Source organism: Camelina sativa, chromosome 17 (genome assembly GCF_000633955.1).
Source record: "Camelina sativa cultivar DH55 chromosome 17, Cs, whole genome shotgun sequence".
NCBI classification, from domain to species: domain Eukaryota; kingdom Viridiplantae; phylum Streptophyta; class Magnoliopsida; order Brassicales; family Brassicaceae; genus Camelina; species Camelina sativa.
Window position 1 is genome coordinate 101,548 of NC_025701.1, and position 22,574 is coordinate 124,121.

The 22,574-nt window shown below is 34.4% G+C and overlaps 6 protein-coding genes and 1 non-coding gene across 10 annotated transcripts in view; 3 read left to right on the forward strand and 4 right to left on the reverse strand.

The window, feature by feature from the left end:
* Nucleotides 2,860-5,613, reverse strand: LOC104754220 (polygalacturonase At1g48100-like). The gene is made up of 6 exons (XM_010476359.2): nucleotides 5,049-5,613; nucleotides 4,766-4,933; nucleotides 4,450-4,497; nucleotides 4,156-4,363; nucleotides 3,763-3,847; nucleotides 2,860-3,647 (listed from the first exon to the last, which is right to left on the reverse strand). Exons 1-6 carry the CDS (start codon nucleotides 5,502-5,504, stop codon nucleotides 3,137-3,139), a joined length of 1,476 nt encoding a protein of 491 aa, XP_010474661.1. The 5' UTR covers nucleotides 5,505-5,613; the 3' UTR covers nucleotides 2,860-3,136.
* LOC104754222 lies at nucleotides 9,627-11,669 on the reverse strand. Its single transcript, XM_010476362.2, has 7 exons — nucleotides 11,391-11,669; nucleotides 11,189-11,288; nucleotides 11,015-11,110; nucleotides 10,849-10,901; nucleotides 10,048-10,096; nucleotides 9,916-9,963; nucleotides 9,627-9,830 (listed from the first exon to the last, which is right to left on the reverse strand). Exons 1-7 carry the CDS (start codon nucleotides 11,636-11,638, stop codon nucleotides 9,756-9,758), a joined length of 669 nt encoding a protein of 222 aa, XP_010474664.1. The 5' UTR covers nucleotides 11,639-11,669; the 3' UTR covers nucleotides 9,627-9,755.
* Nucleotides 11,674-13,545, reverse strand: LOC104754221 (uncharacterized 17.2 kDa protein in melC2-rnhH intergenic region-like). Of its 3 annotated transcripts, XM_019238788.1 has the most exons (9): nucleotides 13,184-13,545; nucleotides 12,983-13,082; nucleotides 12,776-12,871; nucleotides 12,647-12,699; nucleotides 12,511-12,559; nucleotides 12,373-12,420; nucleotides 12,197-12,277; nucleotides 12,083-12,106; nucleotides 11,674-11,957 (listed from the first exon to the last, which is right to left on the reverse strand). In XM_019238788.1, exons 1-7 carry the CDS (start codon nucleotides 13,423-13,425, stop codon nucleotides 12,203-12,205), a joined length of 663 nt encoding a protein of 220 aa, XP_019094333.1. In that variant the 5' UTR covers nucleotides 13,426-13,545; the 3' UTR covers nucleotides 11,674-11,957; nucleotides 12,083-12,106; nucleotides 12,197-12,202. The 3 variants fall into 3 exon arrangements, with proteins under 3 accessions (XP_019094333.1, XP_010474662.1, XP_010474663.1); XM_010476360.2 differs by lacking the exon at nucleotides 11,674-11,957 and having other exon boundaries at nucleotides 11,959-12,106; XM_010476361.2 differs by lacking the exons at nucleotides 11,674-11,957; nucleotides 12,776-12,871 and having other exon boundaries at nucleotides 11,959-12,106.
* Nucleotides 13,614-14,491, forward strand: LOC104759041 (S-adenosylmethionine synthase 1-like). Its single transcript, XM_010482014.2, has 2 exons — nucleotides 13,614-13,643; nucleotides 13,855-14,491. The coding sequence occupies exons 1-2, from the start codon at nucleotides 13,614-13,616 to the stop codon at nucleotides 14,311-14,313; spliced, it is 489 nt and encodes a 162-aa protein (XP_010480316.1). The 3' UTR covers nucleotides 14,314-14,491.
* TRNAF-GAA lies at nucleotides 13,630-13,702 on the forward strand. Its single transcript has one exon. It is a non-coding gene; the product is annotated as a tRNA-Phe (tRNA).
* LOC104754223 (two-pore potassium channel 4-like) lies at nucleotides 14,963-15,900 on the reverse strand. The gene is made up of 2 exons (XM_010476363.1): nucleotides 15,179-15,900; nucleotides 14,963-15,080 (listed from the first exon to the last, which is right to left on the reverse strand). Exons 1-2 carry the CDS (start codon nucleotides 15,898-15,900, stop codon nucleotides 14,963-14,965), a joined length of 840 nt encoding a protein of 279 aa, XP_010474665.1.
* LOC104754225 (ABC transporter B family member 11-like) overlaps nucleotides 17,658-22,574 on the forward strand; it is a 13,475-nt gene continuing 8,558 nt past the window's right edge. Inside the window, exons 1-7 of one of the 2 annotated variants that reach the window (XM_010476365.1) lie at nucleotides 17,658-17,839; nucleotides 18,268-18,585; nucleotides 18,671-18,725; nucleotides 18,831-19,006; nucleotides 19,109-19,330; nucleotides 19,420-19,658; nucleotides 19,760-19,880. In XM_010476365.1, coding sequence (XP_010474667.1) covers nucleotides 18,277-18,585; nucleotides 18,671-18,725; nucleotides 18,831-19,006; nucleotides 19,109-19,330; nucleotides 19,420-19,658; nucleotides 19,760-19,880 — 1,122 coding nt within the window. In that variant the 5' untranslated portion in view covers nucleotides 17,658-17,839; nucleotides 18,268-18,276. Of the gene's footprint in view, nucleotides 17,840-18,267; nucleotides 18,586-18,670; nucleotides 18,726-18,830; nucleotides 19,007-19,108; nucleotides 19,331-19,419; nucleotides 19,659-19,759; nucleotides 21,423-21,559; nucleotides 21,836-22,574 lie in introns of those variants that run through there. The other variant, XM_019239444.1, reaches the window with a different exon arrangement.

The window sequence follows — 22,574 nt, forward strand, 5'->3', positions numbered from 1 at the left end:
TAAGATCATAAAGTTGAAATGATCCATATGTAATTATCTATTATGTCTCTGGTTATCTCACATATTCATGTATCATTTTTAATAATTTATAAAGATCAATATAATATTTAAAGATCAATATAATTATCCATTTATCCATTTATAAAGACTATTTTGTTTTGTGATCCAATTGTAAATCTGCAGAGATCAATATATTTTTTTTTTTTATGATTTGAGGTTTTTGAAAACAAAAAGAACATAATTAAACAATTGGTTTTTAGTGTCTTTAATCTAAATAAAAAATGATCCAAAAAAAAAAAACATATTCAACTGGAACTTAAATATAAAAATAAAATATAATTTTAAAAATATCATTTCACTAAATTCTCTAAAGATGAAACCATTAGTATGAAATCTAGCACTATAAATTAAATTGATGAGTGAAAACCAAAAAAATATAAGTTATCCTTGGGATTTTAAAAATTATTGAGATTGAAGAATTCATATAATTTTATAAGAAAACTAATTTAGTTTGTCACTTAAAAAGTAATATTTTTTATTTTGAAATATTATGTGTAAGTGTTGAGTTTATATCAACAAACAACCAAATCATGTGAATTTTGATTCAGCCACTTGGTATTCCTTTTATTTTAGGTTATAAAAAATTAAAATATTTATTTATAATTAAAGACATGTAACTCCATTTAACTCAAATGTAACTCCTATCCAATAATTGTACATTAATTCATTCCTCCTACTAACTTATTATCTTTCAAGAGAAATTATTTTTGGTTAAATTTTAATATTTTTTATTTATTTTGGTTGGCTAAACTTATATTCATATTTTGGTTGGCTAAATTAATATATTTCTCATGTAAAATTATTGTTTATAATATATTTCTCATTTCAAAGTTTAAAGCAATATATCATATATATAAAAGTAAGGTTTTGGTCTCTCCTTATTGGTTGATTTTCATTTAATGTTTTCTAATTTTTTTTTATTTTTTTATTTGCTTTCTAATTGCTTTAAACAATATTTAAGATCCAATAAACACAATACATTTAACTCACACATTAAAATAAAATTATAACTGAAAATAAAATAAATTATGCATTAATCATATTCTACCACTCAATTTTATTCAAACACAATAAATTACTATTGTAACTCCATAGTTCTAAATGTAACTTCCATCATTTCTTATCATATAAATAAGCATTCTCTCAATCTATCATTCTCTCATATTGACATTCTTTTACTATCTCATTTTCACATTCTCTCATTCTCTTCTACAATACCTCAAATCATTTTTTTTTTTTTTTTGTTATTTTTGATTTCTTATTTTTGTTGTATGGGTTTTAAAAAAAAAATGAAATATCATTGTAAATTGTTAATGCTAAATTTTAATTTTAGAGACTACATGATATATATTTTACATTGTTCTTATTTTAAAAGATTTATCTCCTTTATCTAATTTGTATTATTATCTTATAAGTAATCATTCTCTCTTCCTCTCCCACCAATATCAAATGTTGTTATATCTCATATGTGTTGTAAGAGTTTGATTCTATATTTTAATTTAGAAAGTATTATATATATATAGATATTACATTGTTCTATTTTTTAAAGATTCATCTCCATTATCTAATTTGGATTACCATCTTATAGTAAACATTCTCTCTTCCTCTCCTACCAATATCAAATGTTGTTATATCTCATATGTGTTGTAACTTGTAAGAGTTTGATTCTATATTTTAATGTAGAAAGTATTATATATATTTAACATTGTATTCAATTTTTATTTTATTTATACAAAAAAATATATATATTTTTTTTATATTTTTTGTCTTTCTAATCTATTCATAGTTATATTCTTTCAAGAAAGTGTCAACTACACCACAACCCACGCGTTGCGTGGGAAAGCACCTAGTTACGGTTAAACAACAATAATGCCTCAATTAATCATCTTTCATGCAAAACATTAACATAGAGTGCATTACGTGCTTTGTGAGATTAAAATCAAATGAACACAAACTTTAGTACTTTACAATTATTAAAAGATTTTCAACACTACAAAAAGGTCCGAATTCTGACCAAAATATTGGTTGGAAAATTGTTTTTTTGTTTCCCTCTTAATTTCCCACTTAAAGCATGTGTGTTTACTATTTACAATAATTGTATATAAATAAATAGTTCGTAGCTTTCAATAATAATAATCGACCAAAATGAAAACTACTAAACTTCTGTTTGGAAAGGAGAAAATAGCTAAGTTAAAATCATTTGATTTCCAAACGACTATTAGGTTGTTATTTCGATTATTTGATAAATGATTAACCAGATATATATATATATATTCTTGACTAAGAAAGCTACACGTCGAGAGATAATGAACATATGTTTAAGTGCTTTTTATATATAGTTTACTTTTCATCGCATTTAATATAATATCTAAGCATTAAAACAGTTTATATTACTAGTTCTCGACCTACTAAAGAGACAAAGACACCTTCCAAAAGTTGGAATATTCTTTTCTACTTTCTACTCAAATAATCAATCCACTAGTATTTCCACGATATATAATTGCTACCAAACAATTAGCTTAAAGAATTAATGTTACCTAAATAGAGAAAAAAATCATTCTACCACCCATTTAAAATTTATAGGTTCTATTTTACAAGAATATTTATTACTTCTTTCTCTCTCTTTTTTTTTAAAAACATCTTTTTGATCAAAATTTAAATAGAAAAATACATGAGAAACTCACAAAAACAGCTATAACATTGATATTAAACAAAGAAAAAAAGAAAGCAAGCTATATACACAAGTGACATATAACATTGAAGCTAAACAGAGTCTTTTATTAAAAAAAGATTGACAAAAAATAAACACACATGCAGTCTTAGTATTAATTTTTCCATCCTTAGTAAAACAACACTAGAGAATCATCATATGAAAATTGAACATGATCATAGAGTTCCTTTTTAAAATACTAGGAGAGGCAAATAAAACGTACCACTCCTCAACGAAAAATCATCAAGGAGTAGTGTTTCCTATGATGATTTATGTACATTTTTTCTCTCTAAAATCTCGTAAAAGGTTTAGAATATATTGTCTAACTCAATTATTCTCAATCTTTACGATTAGATGAATTGCAAATCACGATGAACCACACTTGTCAACAAGAGCTCTTTGCAACGCCGTGGGAGGATCGGACATGAGACACCAAACCGGAGGAATCGAAAGCTCTTCCGCAATTCCATAAGCATTCCAACAAAACGGATCGAAAACGATATCGCCTTTGGCTGGAAGCAATTCGATGTCGGAGAGAGTTAGATTTGTGCATGGAACTGCATCACTGCATCCAAAATGCATCGGAGGACTTCTAATATCGTAAGTTCCTCTGATGCCTTGGTATGCAATATCAGATACAAAAACGGCAGATGTTTTGTTAGCACAATCTTTGGTCATGCAGTAGTATTGGTCAATGATGATTGGGTTACGGACTGAGTCCACGTGGATGTTGTTGAACGTCACGCCTGAGACCGAACCGGACCCACCTTGCCATGTCTTGATCCGAACTCCATTGTCGGAGTATTTTATGATTGAGTCTCTAACCGTTATGTTTGAGACGCATGCGTGTGAGTTGTGATTGCCCAAACTTCCGATGCTGATAAGAAAGAAATAATATAAAGAAGTTGTTAATTAAGTTATTAATTTGGACCTATGTGATCACAAATGTTTTTAAAATTAGTTAATCATGATTAAAAAGAGAGATAATAAACCTAATTCCATGGCCACCGGGTCCACAAGTGAGATTCCGTATATCAACATCGTAGGATCCGGAGCCAATCGATACACAATCATCTCCTGCAAAATAGAACAATGAACTTAATTATTCAGACATGAATTAATCATTCCCAACTTTTGTGTGTTTTCTACTTTTTCTTGATAAAGGCACGTTAAGTATATTAAAAGCCGGTTAGACCGCTTAATTCATCGGTTTTGTTAACCGACTTTGATCTAAAACCACGGAAATATATATTAAATGCTGGTTAGACCGCTTGATTCATCGGTTCTGTTAACCGACTTTAATCAAAAACCACGGAAATAATATATTTCTTTTTTCAGCGGCTAACAATTTTAAAAATTATGATATATATAGAACATGTGTATACCATTGGAGATGATGGAGTTGTATATGGTAACGGAGTTTGAGTTCTCGATGTGGATGCCGTCGGTGTTGGGGCTTAACGGCGGAGCAGTGATGTGAAGGGAGTCGACGTGAACTCCTTGACATCCGTCGAATCTGAAATGAAACTGCGGGCTGTTTTTTATCTGTAGACCTTCCACTCTTAGATTCGAGCTCATAAAGAACCTCAAAGCCTGCATGCGCGCAGTTCAATTCATTATTTAACAAACTTCTATAAGGAAATTATTAAATTGGGCTGTAAATTTTACGTCGAACTTACAATGGGGCTGTCGCAAGGACCGGTAACAATTGCTGATTTGTTGACAGTCTGTATAGAAAAATATAGCAAAGTAAGTTTTGTATCGAAAAACCTTTAGTATATAATTTTTATTCTTAAATATATTTTTTATTGAGGAGTTTTATGTTGATTAATCATTTTGAAAACAGAACTTAAGATTACTTTTGTAATAAAGTTATAAAACAAAATAACATGGTGATTTGATTGGAAAAATATTCATACACGTGTTCTCTCAGTAATGAGTACTAAAATATTTTAAATTAATAAGACTAAAAATATTATAATTAGTTTAAGTTACCCGGTGAGGTTTACAGGGAAGATCCCACCATTTTTGTCCCCGGCCGTCGATAACTCCGGCGCCTTTCAAAGCCATTCCGTCGACTCTATAGAAGACAAGCCACTGTCTCTTACTCACATTGCTCGGCCACGACTCTGGTCCGTCTGGTGTTACAATGGTCCCATCCACCTAATTAACAGTGGATTATAGAAAAAATGTTATACTAAAAACAAAAGCCCATTTGCTGATTATATATGTAGACAAATAAAACCTTTCGAATATTTATGTTGTAGAGAAATATTACTTGGAAGAATTGGTAAGAGCGGCAAGGACCGGTGAAAATGGTTGATTGAATCATGAATGTATAGCCGTAAGGGACAAGCAACACCGAATCCGTGTTGTTCTCGTTGTTGCAAGCCGAGTCCCACGCAGTTTTGAATGCTTCAGTGTCGTCGGTTTCACCGTCTCCGACCGCACCGAACTTCCTCACGTTGTAGATTCCGTTGTTGTCTTCTTCAGGCTCGTCGGAAGGTGACGGTGGCAGTGAGGGTGCCGGTGTATCAGGGGGGCCCGGGGGAGGAGTAGGAGGCTGAGAGATGGATGAAGGAGGCGGCTGTGGTTTTGAGGAGTGGTGGTTATGGTTATTGCGTTTGTGTTTGTCTTTGTGGTGATGGTATCGAGATTCGGTTAAAGAGATTAGTGTGAGAAAAAGTGTGATGAAACAGAGGATTTGATTGCGATTATACGTAGAAGTTAACATTTTTCTAGGCTTGAAAATGTGTTCTTTTGGTGGTGACTTTGAGGTGAGTGTTTGGAGATAAAAGTGTGTAAAGAATAGAAGTCGCACTCACTAAGTAGTAGAAAGCTTCTTGGAAATGTTAATGCAGCAAAAGCAGACAAGTCTTGTTCCTTTATATATACTGCTGCAAGGTCGTGAGCTTATAGGAAGTGGAAACCGATTCTGAAATGTTTTTTTTTTCTTTACAAAATAAAATATCAATTTTTAACAAGTGGTGTATTGATACCCTAAAGTTTACCGGGGATTTTGGGGGTTTATTGATTAGGACTGTTACTGTATATGGTTGTGACTTTTTGTAAATTTGACTATCATTACTTCTTCTTCTTCTTTGTATTAAGGGTGTTGTGAGTGGTTATATGATAGTTTAAGTTTGATTGGCAACATTTTGGCTTTAAAATTTGCTATTTATTTAAAGGGGTTTTACATCTCTAAAAACCTACACCATAGACCATAGTCAATATGTATGTACTCGCCATAGACCATACTCAATACGTTATCTAGTATGAAATTGGGTGGTATTCACAATCTTCAGCGGGATTATTTACAATCTTCCAACTTTTTATAGTAATATAAATCTCAAATAATGTCATGAGTTGTACATTTATTAATTAGTAAATTATATTTAATTTATTATTAAACTCGAATTAATTTCTTATTATGCTTGATAAAATAAGTTTTTTTTTGTCTGTATGTAAGTAAGTACTTCCATACACCTTAACGTTTTTAAAAAATAAAATTGCACACCTTAAAAATAGGATTCAACTATATATTTTATCCGCTTTTGTTTAATTTATCCCCACTTTGAAAGACTTTTCTGGTGGATATGTATATATATTGTATTTCGGACAGTTTATTCAATACACGACGAAACATATAACATGTAAAAAGAATTATTCTCCACTAGGGATACGAAATACATCTCTTCTTAGTTCTTACAATAATAAATAAAAAAGTTTCGTTTTTTTTTTGGTTGGAAAAACAAGGAAAATTAGAAGGGAATGTCCACGAGTGGGTTATATCTAACTTCTTTCGGCTTCTTCAGTGGCCCAATCCTTTCTCATGTATTTTTTTTTTTTCTTTTCTTGTAGAAAAGGTATTGAACACATGAATTGTTAAATACATGGATAAATTTATTGGCATGTCAAGGAAAATAAAATATAAATTTGTAGAACCGACCAACCATTATTGTGATTTGTATACACAGAAGACACTATTGAGTATTGTTTTGATCGTATTTGAGGATTTCACCGCCCATCTTTACACTTTTCGGTGGAAACCAATAATGTTTGGTCTCTCAGGCACCTCATCTTCTCTTTTTTTTTTTTTTCCTTTTCCAAAAAACAATACTAGTATTTGTAGCACATAATTTTTGCAAAACTACAAGTCTATATTAATGCTTAGGTAAAAAGAAAAATAGTGACCTTTGGTCGTTTTAATAAATTATTCCTGATCATTGAATCAAGATATCATTCTATAAAACAAGAGTATATGTTGTTACAAAGAACAAAAATTAATGATTGATGATGTGATTTAGTACGAAGATGCATAATTTTGAATACAAACGCTTATTGTCCTCTTCTTCATATTAACTTTCGAAATTTTAAATGGACCTATAATTTTATTTAATCAATATTTTTTATCAACCAACCTCATTTACCTAATTTTTCATTTTTTAGGATATTCAGTCAAGTCGCCCTAACATTATCATATAAGAGCATAATGAAATGTATATTTTTTTTTCAACAAGAAACATAATGAATTATACGTGCAGTTTGTGACCTCATCCTCCACACAAAAATGGCGGCTCTAATACGACATACTAAAGCTAATATTAATTGCTAAAACAATTCCATAGGCTTAAGTACGGATACTTTATAAACATCATAGCTAATTGTGTATAAATATAAATATTTGATTTCTGTAATATCCAAATCTATTGTAAAACTTATACATGTTATATTATCCATTGAACTATCTGAGTATTTATTTATAGTCTACACATGAGATAAAAGAAAGTGGAATCTATCCATTTACTTAAGAATATTATCTAGTTCAAAATTTTTAAATACACTAATATTACGATAGATTTTCATAATAAAATGAGCATATGTTATAATATATATTTGTGGAATAGTATGTATTTTTGTCACATCTGTGAAATAGTGTTGAAAGTGGAAGGTAAAGTCACAATCTAAGATGGAGATTGATATGAACAAGTTGGTCCATATAGGGCAAGAGGCTATGTTAAGTGCTTAAGGATACCTATAAGACTCTAAATGTCTATGGCTACTTTAAGAGTATGGAAGATATTGCATGCTTCTTTACAGGAATACATATAGACACATACATGTGTGTATATCATCGTGGGTTTGTGAAATGAGATATTATGGAAGAAGTTACATATACATATATACACACATGTGTATTTTAGTGTGAATAGAAGCTATCGAGTCTTCAAACTTCTGCCCCAATCTAGAGGATTTGGTAGCTATACACTTTGCTTAATTTCCAGTGCACTGCACGTCTCCGTAGTCCATACTTTGATCCATCTTCTTATTTATCGAACAATTGTCATCTTTAAGTGGTAATAGTTAGGTGATAAATTATATACGTAGAAGTGTTTCCAATTTATTGGGGTTGACCAATAATATTATTGACTTTTGTTTTATCTATATAAACCAAATTGCTTAGTTGAAAAATTTAAATGTTGAGTTTTGTTTACGAAGTTTATACATGAAAAACACTGCTCAATCGAAATAAAATCTATTAAAAATTAAAGTTGTGGCCATAATACAGTGGTTTGCCCAAAAAAGGCCATAATATACAGTGTTTATTACTTAGGCGATTGTTTTTTTCATAGTATCATATTGAAAGAAAATTATGATATCATCAAGATTTTCATGTGGATATTATAAAGTGTATTTTATATGGTACATTGAAATGTGTATTGCCGTTTTTGCTTTAAATAAAAATGATTGTGTTTTTAATATATCCGTCAAAACAATTATCATTGTTAACTTTAGGTGTCGAATTAACGGTTTTTTAGTTAGATGGATAATATTATTGCAAGTTTTTAAAAGTAGAGGCTGGCTGCTCTTACATTATTATTTTGTTTTTGGCAATTTTTTTTTAAAAATTCCTTTAAAGATTACATATAGTTATATACACACAGAGACAAAGGAAAAAGATCCGTTACATATCATATACACACACACAGGTAGAGGTAGAGGTAGGAGTGGAGATGTCGGCTAAATTCGAAATGATTAAAGGAGTCACACACTTGTGACATCCGCATGATTTTTACCCACCCATTTACTGTATCTCCCACTTCTCTCAATGGCTTTGAGAGTTGAGAGTTGAGAGTTGAGACACACACATTACACTCTATCTCTCTGTTAAGGCCCTTTTCTAGAATTTTTATTTTTATCGTTGGCGAAATCTTTAACGGTTTTTCTTAAGACCGTACAACTCAAAAAGCTGTGCGAAAACGAATAAAAGATTGGGGGGACGGGATAAGACCAAACAGAACAGAGTGGAAGTAACTATAATTTGTCGTTTACTCGTGGGCCAAGCCCATTAGCAAACTATGATCGATCGAATCTAACTAAAAATTGTTAAACAGGCGGCAACTCAGTTTTTTTTCTTCCTTCTTGGTTACAACTTGCAAGTTGCAACAAAGTGTAAAAGAGAATAACAGTTCAACGTACAAATGATTAATTCTAGTAATTAGTTGACTAAAAAAATTATACTATACTAATTATAATCGTAAGGGTGGGGCATCTAATCGAAAAACCAAGCCAAACTAAAATTTTAAAGCTGAACTCTAATTCGGTTTAGTTTTGTTATATTCAAAATCCAAAAAAAAACCTAAAATAAAAACATCTAACGGAACCAAACTGATATTAGTTCAAATGATTTTATTTAATAAATCTGATAAAACCCCCTTAAACGGATTTCTTAACTTCTATCATAAGAATGCATTCATATAATAATCAACTCAAAGTTAACAAATAATAGTCTTGTCACGAGCAATCGTTATGATCTTCTAGAAAAACATTGACCTTAGATTTCAGTAAATTAATATGATGAACAGCATTGCATTACATTACATGGTTTGAACGTTTCATAATCCAAAACCAAAAAAATCATTTATTTGCCTAAAGCAAAGGAAGTAAGTTTCCTGGTAACGATTTCTTGATTCTTTTGCCTTAATTAAATGGTCTTCACGAAGGCAGCAAAATGTTCCAATCCCCCACGAATAAGCTTCTCCATAAACGGTTTAATTGCCTGATTTTTTTTTTAATACGTCTATAAATAAATATTGAGACTAGCCTAAACGAACATAAACAAACAATACGTAGAATAGGCTTACGAATGCAACTGGAGCAAAAGCATGTGGAACTTCAAATGAAAAATTCATCTGTAAAAAAAAAAAAAAGTGGATAAATTTAACTCAAAAAACAATTAAACTTTAACATAATTACAAATTGACAATATATCTAACCTCTACTAAGCAGGAGGAGGGACCTCTCGGGAAAAATCGAACACTGCCTCTGTTTTAGAATTATAATTATTGTTATGAGTTATTTCTTGATATTATTGCTATCCCCTTTTTAATAAAAGGGAAGTACACAATATAGTTTTTATAGACTTTCTATTTTTAATAAATGGTTACAAATGGTTAAAAATAGGTTATAAATAGGTTATAGATTAATTTATATATTAATCGGTTACACCTAAATATTGGGTGCAACCTTAATTGGGGATATTCCAAATTGATAATTGATATATTAATTGTAACAAATAAAATCATGGATATTCCAAACTGTATTTTCGGAAGGTTTTAGTCCTATATCAAGTTGTACCAAAGATCTTTAAACACAATATTACAAATTTACTTTCCACATATTTTATTGATAAACCACAACGTTCAATAAAAATTAGGACCTGTGCTAGAGCACGGATTGAATTTTTTATATTTATATTATAATTTTAAGACTTACATACTCTAGCACGGGTTAAATTTTTATATACTCTAGCACGAAAGCTGCTGGACACACTCTAGCACGGATTAAAAATTTTATATATTCTAGCACGGATTAAAATTAACAATATAAGACTCACATAATAAATTTACATTCCATAAGTGATATTTACCATAAAAATTGTTTGCATGAATTGCATCCAAATAATATTATAAACAATTACATATATAATATTTTAAAAATAATGAAATGCATTTCAACCCGTGCTGTAGCACGGATCCAAATCTAGTTGAATTATAAATCAAATTTCTTGACTATACCTATTTTTAAAGCCTTCGATAGATCTCCAATGCAGCTTTCGATCTGGTATAGGCTGTGTTGAGAGAATAAAGATTCAATTAAACTCGTTAAATCTTATTTAGTTCTTTGATCAGCAAAAAAAGAAAAGAATCTGATTGGTTGATTTGATATAAATAAAAACTTTACCTGTAAATTTTTAGCGAGAAAATGATACTCAATATTTTGTCCAAAAGACTCGAGTTTTACCAAGTAACGCGATAGCTCTGGTCTACCCTCCATAGCCTAGGGACGATCAAAAGATTTGTGAGCAATAACGATATCTTCTAAGGGATCTGTTTCCAGAGTTGAGTTGCAAAATACCTCAACAGATGACACAAATGGCATCCACTTTGGGAACAATTCACGATCTGCGTATAACTTGTAAGCCACGGCAGCTGGTGCATCCACTACCATCTTTACCCTGCTCAATCCACACCAAATAACCTCTCTATAAAGTATGGAACATAATGATGATAATATATAAAAACGTTATGGTATAGTTTCGTTGTCTGAGGAAATTTACGTGACGTCTTCCCATTGCATAATGGGTCTGAAGGGTTTAGGAGAAGAGGAGACTACGGAACCACCGTTAGAGTTTAGTAGTTTTGCAGAGTTAGGTGATGAGAAACAAGATAACGATGATAACATTAGCAGAGAAGACGAAGACGAAGATCGATGAGACTGTAATGGAAAAGCTGCAGACTTGATTGTTTTTCTGAAACAAACGGCGGATTTGGTTGTTGGAGCTGTACCAGAAGCTATTGATGACATTTCTTTGATTGCTCTTGAGAGGAATAGATTTAGAGTTAATCAATAATGAGTATTCATAGATTTAAGAGATAATTTTGTTTTTCCAAAGAGACAAATGAGTAACAGAGACTTGTCAAGGACCATTGTCTTTAATGTTATTACACTCCACGCAAAGTGGGTTGTCGTGTTTAGACAAGTAAGCTGAAATTTGTAACGAGAAAAGCTCTCTTTGCCCGTGACTTTGTTTCTTGTTTGTTCTTTTTTGTTCTGTTTTACTCAATCAAAGCCAATATACGTATATGGTTTGATTTTTTTGGAGTTTCTCTTTTTTCTTGGTGACCTAAACAAGAATTTGTGTCATTATTAGAGAAAGAAAGATTGTTACTTTAATCATACAACATTCACAGTAGAGAAGCTCTCTAATCATGAGATTTGGTAGAGTTTCCAGATCATATATGTATGTACCAGGAGAAAGATGCATAGAGATTCCTGCAAAAATGTAAAGTGTTGGCTTTTTTTCAGCTAATGAACTGTTTTCAGGTTCTTAACTTGTTTAATAGATTAAGAACATGAACTGACCTTTTTTTAAGTGGTTTTGGCCATGGTTGCAAATCTTTCAAGTCCACCTCTAAGCAATCTTTCTAAAAAAGGCCGTAGCGCCTGAATTCAGGAAAATTGTAAGGTAATAAGAAAAAAACAGTCTAATATATAACATTCAGCGTCACATAGAGATTTTAAGGTAAGAAGTTACTCACTGATGCCACGGGGGTTAATAGCGCAGGGACTTCATATGATACAGTTAGCTACAAGATAGAGCACAAAACGCATCAGAGAGAGTTATTCTAGTAGTAAGTATATGGATGATGCGTAATCAAGAATGGAGTGTTCTTTACTTCTACGATGCATGATGAAGGACCTTTAGGGAAGAATCGAACACTGCCTCTGCATCGATTAAAATTCAAATGTTAGGCTCAATTTAGAGACGATTAGAAAGAAAAAAAGTTGAATATATCTGATCTCTTTGATTACTTATTAGGAAGACCTTCAAGAGATCTCCAATGAATCTTCTGATTAGGAGTAGGCTGCAACAAGCAAAAACAAAACAAAATCAAGATTGTGATCGGATTGTGTAATGCAAAACATGTCATATATACTTGCCTGTAGATTCCGAGCAAGCCAAGAATACTTAATGTCTTGACCAAAAGCATTGTACTTGAGTGACCAACGTGAAAGGTCAGGCTTGTCTTTTAACACCTAACACAGCAGAGAACAACCCTAAACCAAGTTATAATCTAAAAAGCAAGCAAGAACCTCTTTTCAAATCTAAAGATCGAAACTTTTATAAGATAACATCAAAATCTTTACCTCTACGGATGAAATAAAAGGCATCCATTTAGGAAAAGATTCACGATCCAAGTAGAAATTATACGCTACGGATACAGGAACATCTACTTCCATCTTCACTCTGTTTCAAACCCCCAAAAACAAAGATTGATATCAGATTTTCAATTCCAATTTCAAAGCAGAGAAGAGAGAATTAAAAAAGAGATTTTTTATTTTATTTACGAGCAGTCTTGCCACTCCACTGAAACAGAGAGTCGTTGCCGCTTAGGAATAATGAATCTGGATCTGCGACTAACGGAGGAAGAGTAAGAGAAGCCATTTAGGGTTTTTGGAAGCAGAGGAATGAGAGAATATGAAAAGGGTTTATGATCGAAGCGAATGGGTGATTGGAGGAGATTTGGGAGTTTACAGGTTGTGGAGGACAAGTGATTGATCGTGTTCATATTAGTTGCTACTACAGACATCGAAGCTTCTTCTCTCAGTTTTGCCTCTTGTCTCTCTGTGAATGATAAGACTTTCAAACCTTCACAGCCACAAAAAAAAGAGGAAAATCTGAAAACTTTGGTGTCAGAGATTTTGCTCTGTTTTACTCGTCCGTACACAATCTTTGCTAATATAATCAAACTAATACACGTATATTAACCTTTTTAGGATGTTAATAAACAAATGCGGGGATAGCTCAGTTGGGAGAGCGTCAGACTGAAGATCTGAAGGTCGCGTGTTCGATCCACGCTCACCGCATCCAAATATGAGCCCTTATTATTTTAAGTCCATTGAATCCTTCTTATCTTTTCAAAATATGAGCCCTTTTTATTTAAGCCCATTGAATCCTTCTTATCTTTTCAAAATATGAGCCCATTTATAGTGTTAGCGTGCCCCATTTGCTAATGTAGACCATATTCCACTTAAACCCATCAGGCAGATTCGTCATTGGTGGGCCTCACGAAGACGCTGGTCTCACAGGGCGCAAGATCATCATCGACACTTACGGTGGATGGGGAGCTCACGGAGGTGGTGCTTTCTCAGGCAAAGACCCAACCAAGGTCGACAGAAGCGGAGCCTACATTGTGAGACAAGCAGCTAAGAGCGTTGTGGCTAACGGAATGGCTCGTAGGGCACTTGTTCAAGTCTCATACGCCATTGGAGTCCCTGAGCCATTGTCTGTCTTTGTTGACACTTACAAGACTGGTTTGATTCCAGACAAAGAGATACTCAAGATTGTGAAGGAGAGCTTCGATTTCAGACCGGGAATGATGACTATTAACCTTGACCTGAAGAGAGGAGGAAACGGGAGGTTCTTGAAAACTGCGGCTTATGGACACTTCGGAAGGGACGACCCTGACTTCACCTAGGAAGTAGTCAAGCCACTCAAGTGGAACAAACCTCAAGCTTAACTTTTACTCTGTTTTCATCCGGCAAACCAATTATCCTGCTCTCCTTTTTTCTTTCTCTCTGTTTTTGTGTGTTTGGTTTATGTATACTTTGTATTTGAGCTATTTGAATTGGGTGTTCGTTCTTATGCCATCATGGGTTGCAGTAAGTTTCGTGTGATCGATTCGTATATTGATTATACATAGTTCATATGAGTTGTCATCTTGTGATTGTAATATTATATAAGAAAAGTTAATAGTATGAACTAAGTTTCCTGTGCTGTGAGTCATGAACTAACTAAATTATGTTCATATACCTTTAGACTGAACCAACTGCCAAAAATAATGCACCCAAATGTCTAGAAAAGAACACCTTCGATAACGATTTAACTTCTGACTTCAAAGAGCAAGTAATAAAGACTCCAATAAGTTCAAGTAGCCTTTCTATTCACCATATTTTCTTCTTCTTTATAGGCCAAAACAGAGAATCATCATCATTATCGTTTTCATGATTGTTGTATACATTTTATCCTAAAAATGAAAAAGAAAAACTAATCATTTACATCTCTATACTTCCATCACTTAGTCACCAGGCAAGAGTCAGAATGATGTTGTTATCTTTCACAAACAGTCACGATCCGCTTGATGGCACCTTTTCACGATTCTCGAACTCGCTTACGATCTGCAGTATGTCATCCTCACTAACCTTCCCACTTTCTCTAAGCTTGGACACGATAAACTCTGATTCACTAATCACAAGATTCACAACACCAAAACACAAGTCAGTACTCAAAAATACAAGCATCTAAGGCTCTAACCTAATGATTGTAGTAAACAGAATCTTCACCTGATTGGCATTTTCATGACAGCAGTACGATCGATTTTCATCTCAGCCAAGTAAACAAACAAACTAGCCATTGCAATAGCTGAAAGAAAAAGCCAAAACACTGCGAAGATCCTTCCTTCAATCGTCTTAAACGCTTTATCTCCATAACCAACCGTCGTAACTGAGATAACCGACGAGTAAACCGAATCCAACCAATCCAACCGCTCGAAAACGTGAAGGAAGCAAGTTCCAGTCGCGATGCAGAGAAAGACGACGCAGAACGCTAAACACAGTTTCCACTTTAGCCTTATCCTACCATCTTCAGCTATGTGATCTCTAATGGCTCTGTTTCCAGTCTTGATACGATCAAGAATCGCGTTTTCTTGAAGACTCAGAACGTGGTTCACGTCGCGGTTGAGCAAGAAATCGAGACACACGACGCCGACTGATACCAAAACGATGGTCAAGATCTTGGTCGTCGGAGTAGACGGGACAATGTCGCCGTAACCGACAGTGCACAAAGTGACGACGGAGAAGTAGAAGGCGTCAACCCAAATATAAGTCTCGGTTCCAGAGAACTGGTCACGAAAACAAGAATATGTGAAAACCCCCAAGGTTAAGTAGAAAGAGAGGAGGATCAGCGCTAGTACAAGAATGGTCCATTTCGATTTTGATACAGCAGCTGGTGAGGATTCGATGGGACAGATAAGAAGGTTCTCATTGAGAAGGGTCTCGTCTTCCATTGATTAAAAAGCTCTGCTTCTTCTTCTTCTTCTTGAAAGGAAAAGTTTTTGACGATTGATGAAGTTGTTTTTTAGTTCATGATCTTTACGTTGCTTTTGAACCCTATATGCCACGTAGAAAAATAGAAATCGAGATTAGCCACGTGTGTAATTCTCGTTTTCTTACAGCTGATTAACAAGGCCCATCAAGAGCCCAATATAAATTGGATAAATGTCGAAGTCCAAGTCTAAGTCTAAGGAAGGTCCATAGGGATGACTTGTGTAAACTATGTGTTTCGTAATTAATGCAAATAGAATCTTCACGTACGAATTGACAGGCAGACACAAAGATCTAAGCCGCGCGGGGAATTGGGAATTAATTAGCGATAAGCTAAGTGGCCCCTCATGACTATTCTTATTCTCCCCAACGGATATTTAATAATAATTAAATACGTAACATTAAGTTTTCGATTTCAAGATGGTAACTAAAATCTTCTCATGTGTCATGACGCAAGCAGTGACGCTTTTTATTGCTTCGACTTACAATTATAATTACAATTATGGCACTAATCATCCCGTACTACACAAGTTGCAACGTTTCATATTTTTGGCTAGAATATGAATTTCTGATGTGTAAATATTTTTTGTAGCTGTTGGATCAAAAGATTGATATATATACTTAAGTTATAATTTTACTTCAGTCTACTACTTGTTCTTGTCGTATAAAGGAGTAGTTAGCATAAACATTAACTTTAATTATGACGTTGGTTTGGTTAGAAACATTTGAACATTATTATCACTTATTTTTAGTTAATAATTGGACCATTATGTGTTCCTTATTACTGAAGACAACATAAAACGTACGAATGATTATAATCACGTTCATTATCGTATAATCTAGTTTAATGCGACAACATACATACAGTACACATAGATTATGACAATTGAGTGTATCAAAAACCCTTAGCGGCCAAGAAAATAAATGTTTGTGAATAATAATACAATGTTTTACTGGAATACAATATATAAAGTTGACTTTTTTGCTTAGTTGCCAAGGAAGTTAGTCAAACTTCCGGTAAAGTGAAAATTCTCTTCCACTCTGTTAAATTTGTTTAAATTATCTTATGGATTTGTCTTCATCTACCATTTAATATTGCGCACACTTTATAATAATAATCGGACGAGAAAATTCAAGATGCTAGTGACTTATAGTAATTTTCAAACTGCAGTATACTAATAAGTTTTGGTCAGATAAATCATCGTAATTTTTAAAATTTGTTTCTTTATCAAATAAGTAATTTTTTTTGTCAAATTATTTTATTTTTCTTTCACATAAAAATTCGATTTTTTAATCCAAATTGAATTCTCCTCTGCTAACATTATAATTTCAATATAAAGTAACATATCATATTTTTAATATTCTATATAAGTATTGAAAGAGAGTGTGATTAAAAAAATACTTATATAGAATATTAAAAATGTGATATGTTACCTAATATTGAAATGATCATGTTAACTGTTCGGAAAAAGATAAACCAACCACACAGTTCTGTTTGTTTAGTTTATCTAACCTAGGAGAACTTCTCCTCCGTTTATCTAAAGAGAAGAAGAAAATACTGTATATGAGTATTTTTTTTGTAGTAAACACATAATTATTATGCTTTTTGACCAACACAATAGTTTATTCCCCCCACTCTCCTCTCCTTGCTTCTCAAGCAATTTTGGCAAAACCCAAAACCAGAGCTGCATATAAAAAAGGCAATTTCCTCATATAATTTTCTTCAGAAAACAAAAATTGGAATCTAGAAAGTTGAATAAACTAATTAAGAATAATAAACAAGAAAAAGATTAAACAAGTTTCAAGTTCAACAAACACAGCTTCGCTCACATCTGTCTTATTCCCCCAAAGTATCAAATCTTTTCTCGCTTTTCGTAGCTTCTCTCAGCACACATCTTTCAGGTCTGTTTCTCTTTCAACTTCTTTCTCTCTTTTTTATTAATCTCTGATTTGTGTTTTCTTTTGCGTTTTTAAAATTTGTTCTCTGATTTTACGGGTTAAGCCAAAAAGCATGTGACTTTTTTTCCCCCCTTAACAGCAGACTCTGTTTCATTGGTGCTAATTTCTGGTAACTCTTTTAGATTGAAACTTAAAAAAGGGCGAATCTTTATTCAACCAAGTGGGTTGCTTTTTTGGATTTACATTAGCAAACTCTAAGATTTCTCTATTGGAATGTTTTCTTAAATTCTTCAATTTTTCGTCCTTTTCTGGGTTTTAGGAATAGAGTTGAAAGTTATTAACTTTGTACTTCTTTTTGAATTATATATACCCGTTGATCTCGATCTGGGTATCACCAGATTTCTTAAAAACTTTTTTTTGATTTGTGTCAGCGCCGGAGAATGGACCGTGACGGCGCCGGAGAAGGGGACTCTGTTTCACACGAACCTTCGACTTCGAAAAGTCCTAAAGAAGGAGAAGAAGAAGAGACTACTAAGAAAGAAAAAACCGATGAGAAGACCAAGACTGTTCCTTTCTACAAGCTATTCGCGTTTGCTGATTCGTTTGATGTGTTCTTGATGGTCTGCGGCTCCATCGGAGCTATTGGGAATGGTGTTTGTTTACCTCTCATGACATTGTTGTTTGGTGATCTCATTGACTCCTTTGGACAGAATCAGAATAACAAAGACATTGTCGATGTTGTCTCAAAGGTTAGTAATGGCAATGTTTAACCTTTTTTTTTTTTAATATTATGTTCTTTGGATCACATTTTACTAATAATGTTTCTTTTTATAGGTTTGTCTTAAATTCGTCTACCTTGGACTTGGAACACTAGGAGCTGCGTTTCTTCGTAAGTCATAGCCTTAAGGAAGAAAAGTTTTGTGTTTTTTGGTTTCTTCTTTGCAATTTTACTTAAGGATAAGTGAATTGAGGAGGTGTTTTTTTGTTATTGTAGAGGTGGCTTGTTGGATGATAACAGGAGAGAGACAAGCTGCGAGGATAAGAAGTACTTATCTGAAAACAATACTGAGACAAGACATTGGATTTTTCGATGTCGAAACAAACACAGGAGAGGTTGTTGGTAGAATGTCTGGAGATACTGTTCTTATACAAGATGCCATGGGTGAAAAGGTAATATACAACTACTAGAGAAACTTAGATATTGTGGTTTCAGGCTTATATATAAAGACAGGATTCATTAAGAAAGTTTGTTACTTTTCTTGAATCTTGCAGGTTGGGAAGTTCATTCAGCTGGTATCTACTTTCGTGGGCGGATTTGTTTTAGCTTTCATTAAAGGATGGTTACTAACATTGGTTATGTTAACTTCAATTCCTCTTCTTGCCATGGCTGGTGCATCCATGGCACTTATTGTCACTCGAGCTTCTTCTCGGGGACAAGCCGCTTATGCAAAAGCAGCAACTGTTGTTGAACAGACAATAGGTTCTATCCGGACGGTAAAACTCAAATCTTTCTAAGCTACAAAGAAATCTTTAACTGAGATTTGTTGCTTAATATTTTTGTATTGTGTTGTTTTTGTTTGAAGGTTGCTTCTTTTACGGGGGAGAGGCAAGCTGTTAACAGCTACAAGAAGTTCATAACATCGGCGTATAAGTCAAGCATTCAACAAGGTTTCTCCACCGGTTTAGGACTTGGAGTCATGTTCTTTGTGTTTTTCAGCAGCTATGCTTTGGCTATTTGGTTTGGCGGGAAGATGATAATCGAAAAAGGGTATACCGGTGGCGATGTGATCAACGTCATCATCATTGTGGTTGCGGGTTCAATGTAAGCTGCCCAAATACAACCACTTCGATATATATTACATCATGATCATGTCTTTTTTACTTATATACCTAACAGTGATGTTCTGTTTTTGTCTTGTTTAGGTCGCTTGGGCAAACATCTCCATGTGTAACCGCATTTGCCGCGGGTCAACCTGCAGCATATAAGATGTTTGAGACGATCAAAAGAAAGCCTCTGATTGATGCTTACGACGTAAACGGAAAGGTTCTTGAAGATATACGAGGAGACATTGAACTTAAAGATGTGCATTTCAGTTACCCGGCGAGGCCTGACGAGGATATATTCAACGGATTCTCTCTGTTTATCCCAAGCGGTGCAACAGCAGCATTAGTAGGAGAAAGTGGAAGTGGCAAATCTACCGTGATTAGTCTGATCGAGAGGTTTTATGATCCGAAAGCAGGCGAAGTACTCATTGATGGAGTCAATCTTAAGGAGTTTCAGTTGAAATGGATCAGAAGCAAGATCGGATTGGTCAGCCAAGAACCGGTTCTGTTTTCGTCGAGCATCATGGAGAATATCGCCTACGGGAAAGACAATGCGACGCTTCAAGAGATTAAAGCAGCGACCGAGCTAGCAAATGCTGCAAAGTTTATAGACAAGTTACCTCAAGGGTTGGATACAATGGTAGGAGAGCACGGGACACAGCTCTCTGGAGGACAGAAACAGAGGATAGCGATTGCGAGAGCTATTCTAAAAGATCCACGGATTTTGCTTCTGGATGAAGCAACAAGCGCGCTCGATGCAGAATCCGAAAGAGTGGTTCAAGAGGCTTTAGACAGAGTGATGGTTAACCGGACTACTGTAATTGTCGCACATAGGTTAAGCACGGTCAGAAATGCGGATATGATTGCGGTGATTCACAGGGGAAAGATGGTAGAGAAAGGTTCGCATTCTGAGTTGTTAAGAGATGCCGAGGGAGCTTACTCGCAGCTCATTCGGTTACAGGAGATAAACAAGGATGCAAAACCATCAGACATATCTTCAGGATCGTCTTTCCGGAATTCGAATTTGAAAAAATCATTAGAGGGATCTGTTATTAGTGGTGGAGCCTCATCTGTTGGAAATAGCAGCCGTCATCATTCTATGAATGTTGTTGGTTTATCCACAGGAGTAGACCTTGGTAGCAGTAGCCAAGAGGAAGCTGGAACAGCGAGTAAAGAACCGCTCCCAAAAGTGTCACTCACCAGAATAGCAGCTCTAAACAAACCTGAGATCCCGGTTCTCCTTCTAGGAACCGTTGCAGCAGCAATAAATGGCGCCATTTTCCCGCTTTTTGGGATTTTAATTTCAAGAGTCATCGAAGCGTTCTTCAAACCAGCTGACCAGTTAAAGAAAGATTCAAGATTCTGGGCGATAATATTTGTAGCTCTTGGAGTAACTTCGTTGATCGTCTCACCGACTCAAATGTATCTGTTTGCAGTAGCTGGAGGAAAACTGATTCGGAGGATTCGATCAATGTGTTTTGAAAGAGCGGTTCACATGGAAGTTGGTTGGTTCGATGAGCCACAGAACTCGAGTGGTACAATGGGTGCAAGACTATCAGCTGATGCAGCTTTGATTAGGGCTCTAGTTGGAGATGCATTATCTCTAGCGGTTCAAAACGCTGCATCTGCTGCGTCTGGATTGATTATTGCGTTCACTGCGTGTTGGGAATTGGCGCTTATAATCTTAGTGATGCTTCCTCTTATTGGTATCAATGGTTACGTTCAAGTCAAGTTCATGAAAGGATTCAGCGCCGACGCAAAGGTATGTTTGTACATCAATCAGTTTGGTTCCATCTCTTTTTTGGTTGATTTCGGTTTTGTAAATCTCCCCTGTTTAAAAGTTCTCTGTTTTTTTCTTGTGGATCAAGAAACTTACTCTGGTTTTGTATAACTTTGCAGTCAAAGTACGAGGAGGCAAGTCAGGTAGCGAATGATGCGGTGGGGAGTATAAGAACAGTGGCATCCTTCTGCGCGGAGGAGAAAGTGATGAAGATGTATAAGAAGCAATGCGAAGGTCCAATCAAAGACGGAATAAAACAAGGTTTCATCAGCGGATTAGGGTTTGGATTCTCCTTCTTCATTCTGTTTTGTGTCTACGCCACAAGCTTCTACGCGGGGGCTAGATTGGTTGAAGACGGCAAGACTACTTTCAATGATGTTTTCCAGGTAAATTAGTTTTCTAATCATTGCTTAAATATGTTTGAAAAATCTTTGTGATCTAGTAATGAAGAAGGATTGATTGGATCTTGCAGGTGTTCTTTGCGTTAACTATGGCAGCGATTGGGGTCTCCCAGTCGAGTTCTTTCGCTCCAGATTCTAGCAAAGCTAAAGTTGCAGCTGCGTCGATCTTTGCAATCATCGATAGGAAATCAAAGATAGACTCGAGCGATGAGTCAGGGACAGTGTTGGAGAATGTTAAGGGAGATATTGAGCTTCGTCACTTAAGTTTCACTTATCCGGCAAGACCAGACATTCAAATCTTTCGCGATCTTTGCTTAACCATTCGTGCAGGAAAGGTAAGCAGATTTTTGGACTAAACCCTAACTATCACTTTGGAATGTATAAGTTTCTGTTTCTGATCAACTTCTGTCTCTTTTGTGTTTTTCTTTCAGACGGTTGCTTTGGTAGGAGAAAGCGGGTCGGGGAAATCTACGGTGATCTCGCTCTTGCAAAGATTTTACGATCCGGATTCCGGTCATATAACCCTAGACGGAGTTGAGCTGAAGAAGCTGCAATTGAAGTGGTTGAGACAACAAATGGGACTTGTGGGACAAGAACCTGTCTTGTTCAACGACACGATTAGAGCCAACATTGCTTATGGCAAAGGAAGCGAAGACGCTGCAACCGAGTCTGAAATCATAGCCGCTGCAGAACTCGCCAATGCACACAAATTTATCTCTAGCATACAACAGGT

Coding starts and splice junctions, on each gene's coding strand:
- LOC104754221 (XM_019238788.1), bottom strand. CDS start 13,425: ATGTCTGTAGTAGCAACTAATATGAACACGATCAATCACTTGTCCTCC. Junction 12,700..12,775: donor GGCTTGCTCGGAATCTACAG/GCAAGTATATAT, acceptor TGCTTGTTGCAG/CCTACTCCTAATCAGAAGAT. Junction 12,421..12,510: donor CTTCATCATGCATCGTAGAA/GTAAAGAACACT, acceptor TCTATCTTGTAG/CTAACTGTATCATATGAAGT.
- LOC104754222 (XM_010476362.2), bottom strand. CDS start 11,638: ATGTCATCAATAGCTTCTGGTACAGCTCCAACAACCAAATCCGCCGTT. Junction 10,097..10,848: donor ATCGAAGGCTTTAAAAATAG/GTATAGTCAAGA, acceptor ATTCTAAAACAG/AGGCAGTGTTCGATTTTTCC. Junction 9,964..10,047: donor CCTCCTCCTGCTTAGTAGAG/GTTAGATATATT, acceptor TTTTTTTTACAG/ATGAATTTTTCATTTGAAGT.
- LOC104754223 (XM_010476363.1), bottom strand. CDS start 15,900: ATGGAAGACGAGACCCTTCTCAATGAGAACCTTCTTATCTGTCCCATC. Junction 15,081..15,178: donor GTCATGAAAATGCCAATCAG/GTGAAGATTCTG, acceptor TCTTGTGATTAG/TGAATCAGAGTTTATCGTGT.
- LOC104754220 (XM_010476359.2), bottom strand. CDS start 5,504: ATGTTAACTTCTACGTATAATCGCAATCAAATCCTCTGTTTCATCACA. Junction 4,364..4,449: donor GTCCTTGCGACAGCCCCATT/GTAAGTTCGACG, acceptor GCGCGCATGCAG/GCTTTGAGGTTCTTTATGAG. Junction 3,848..4,155: donor CAACTCCATCATCTCCAATG/GTATACACATGT, acceptor TCTATTTTGCAG/GAGATGATTGTGTATCGATT.
- LOC104759041 (XM_010482014.2), top strand. CDS start 13,614: ATGTTAATAAACAAATGCGGGGATAGCTCA. Junction 13,644..13,854: donor ACAAATGCGGGGATAGCTCA/GTTGGGAGAGCG, acceptor TTGCTAATGTAG/ACCATATTCCACTTAAACCC.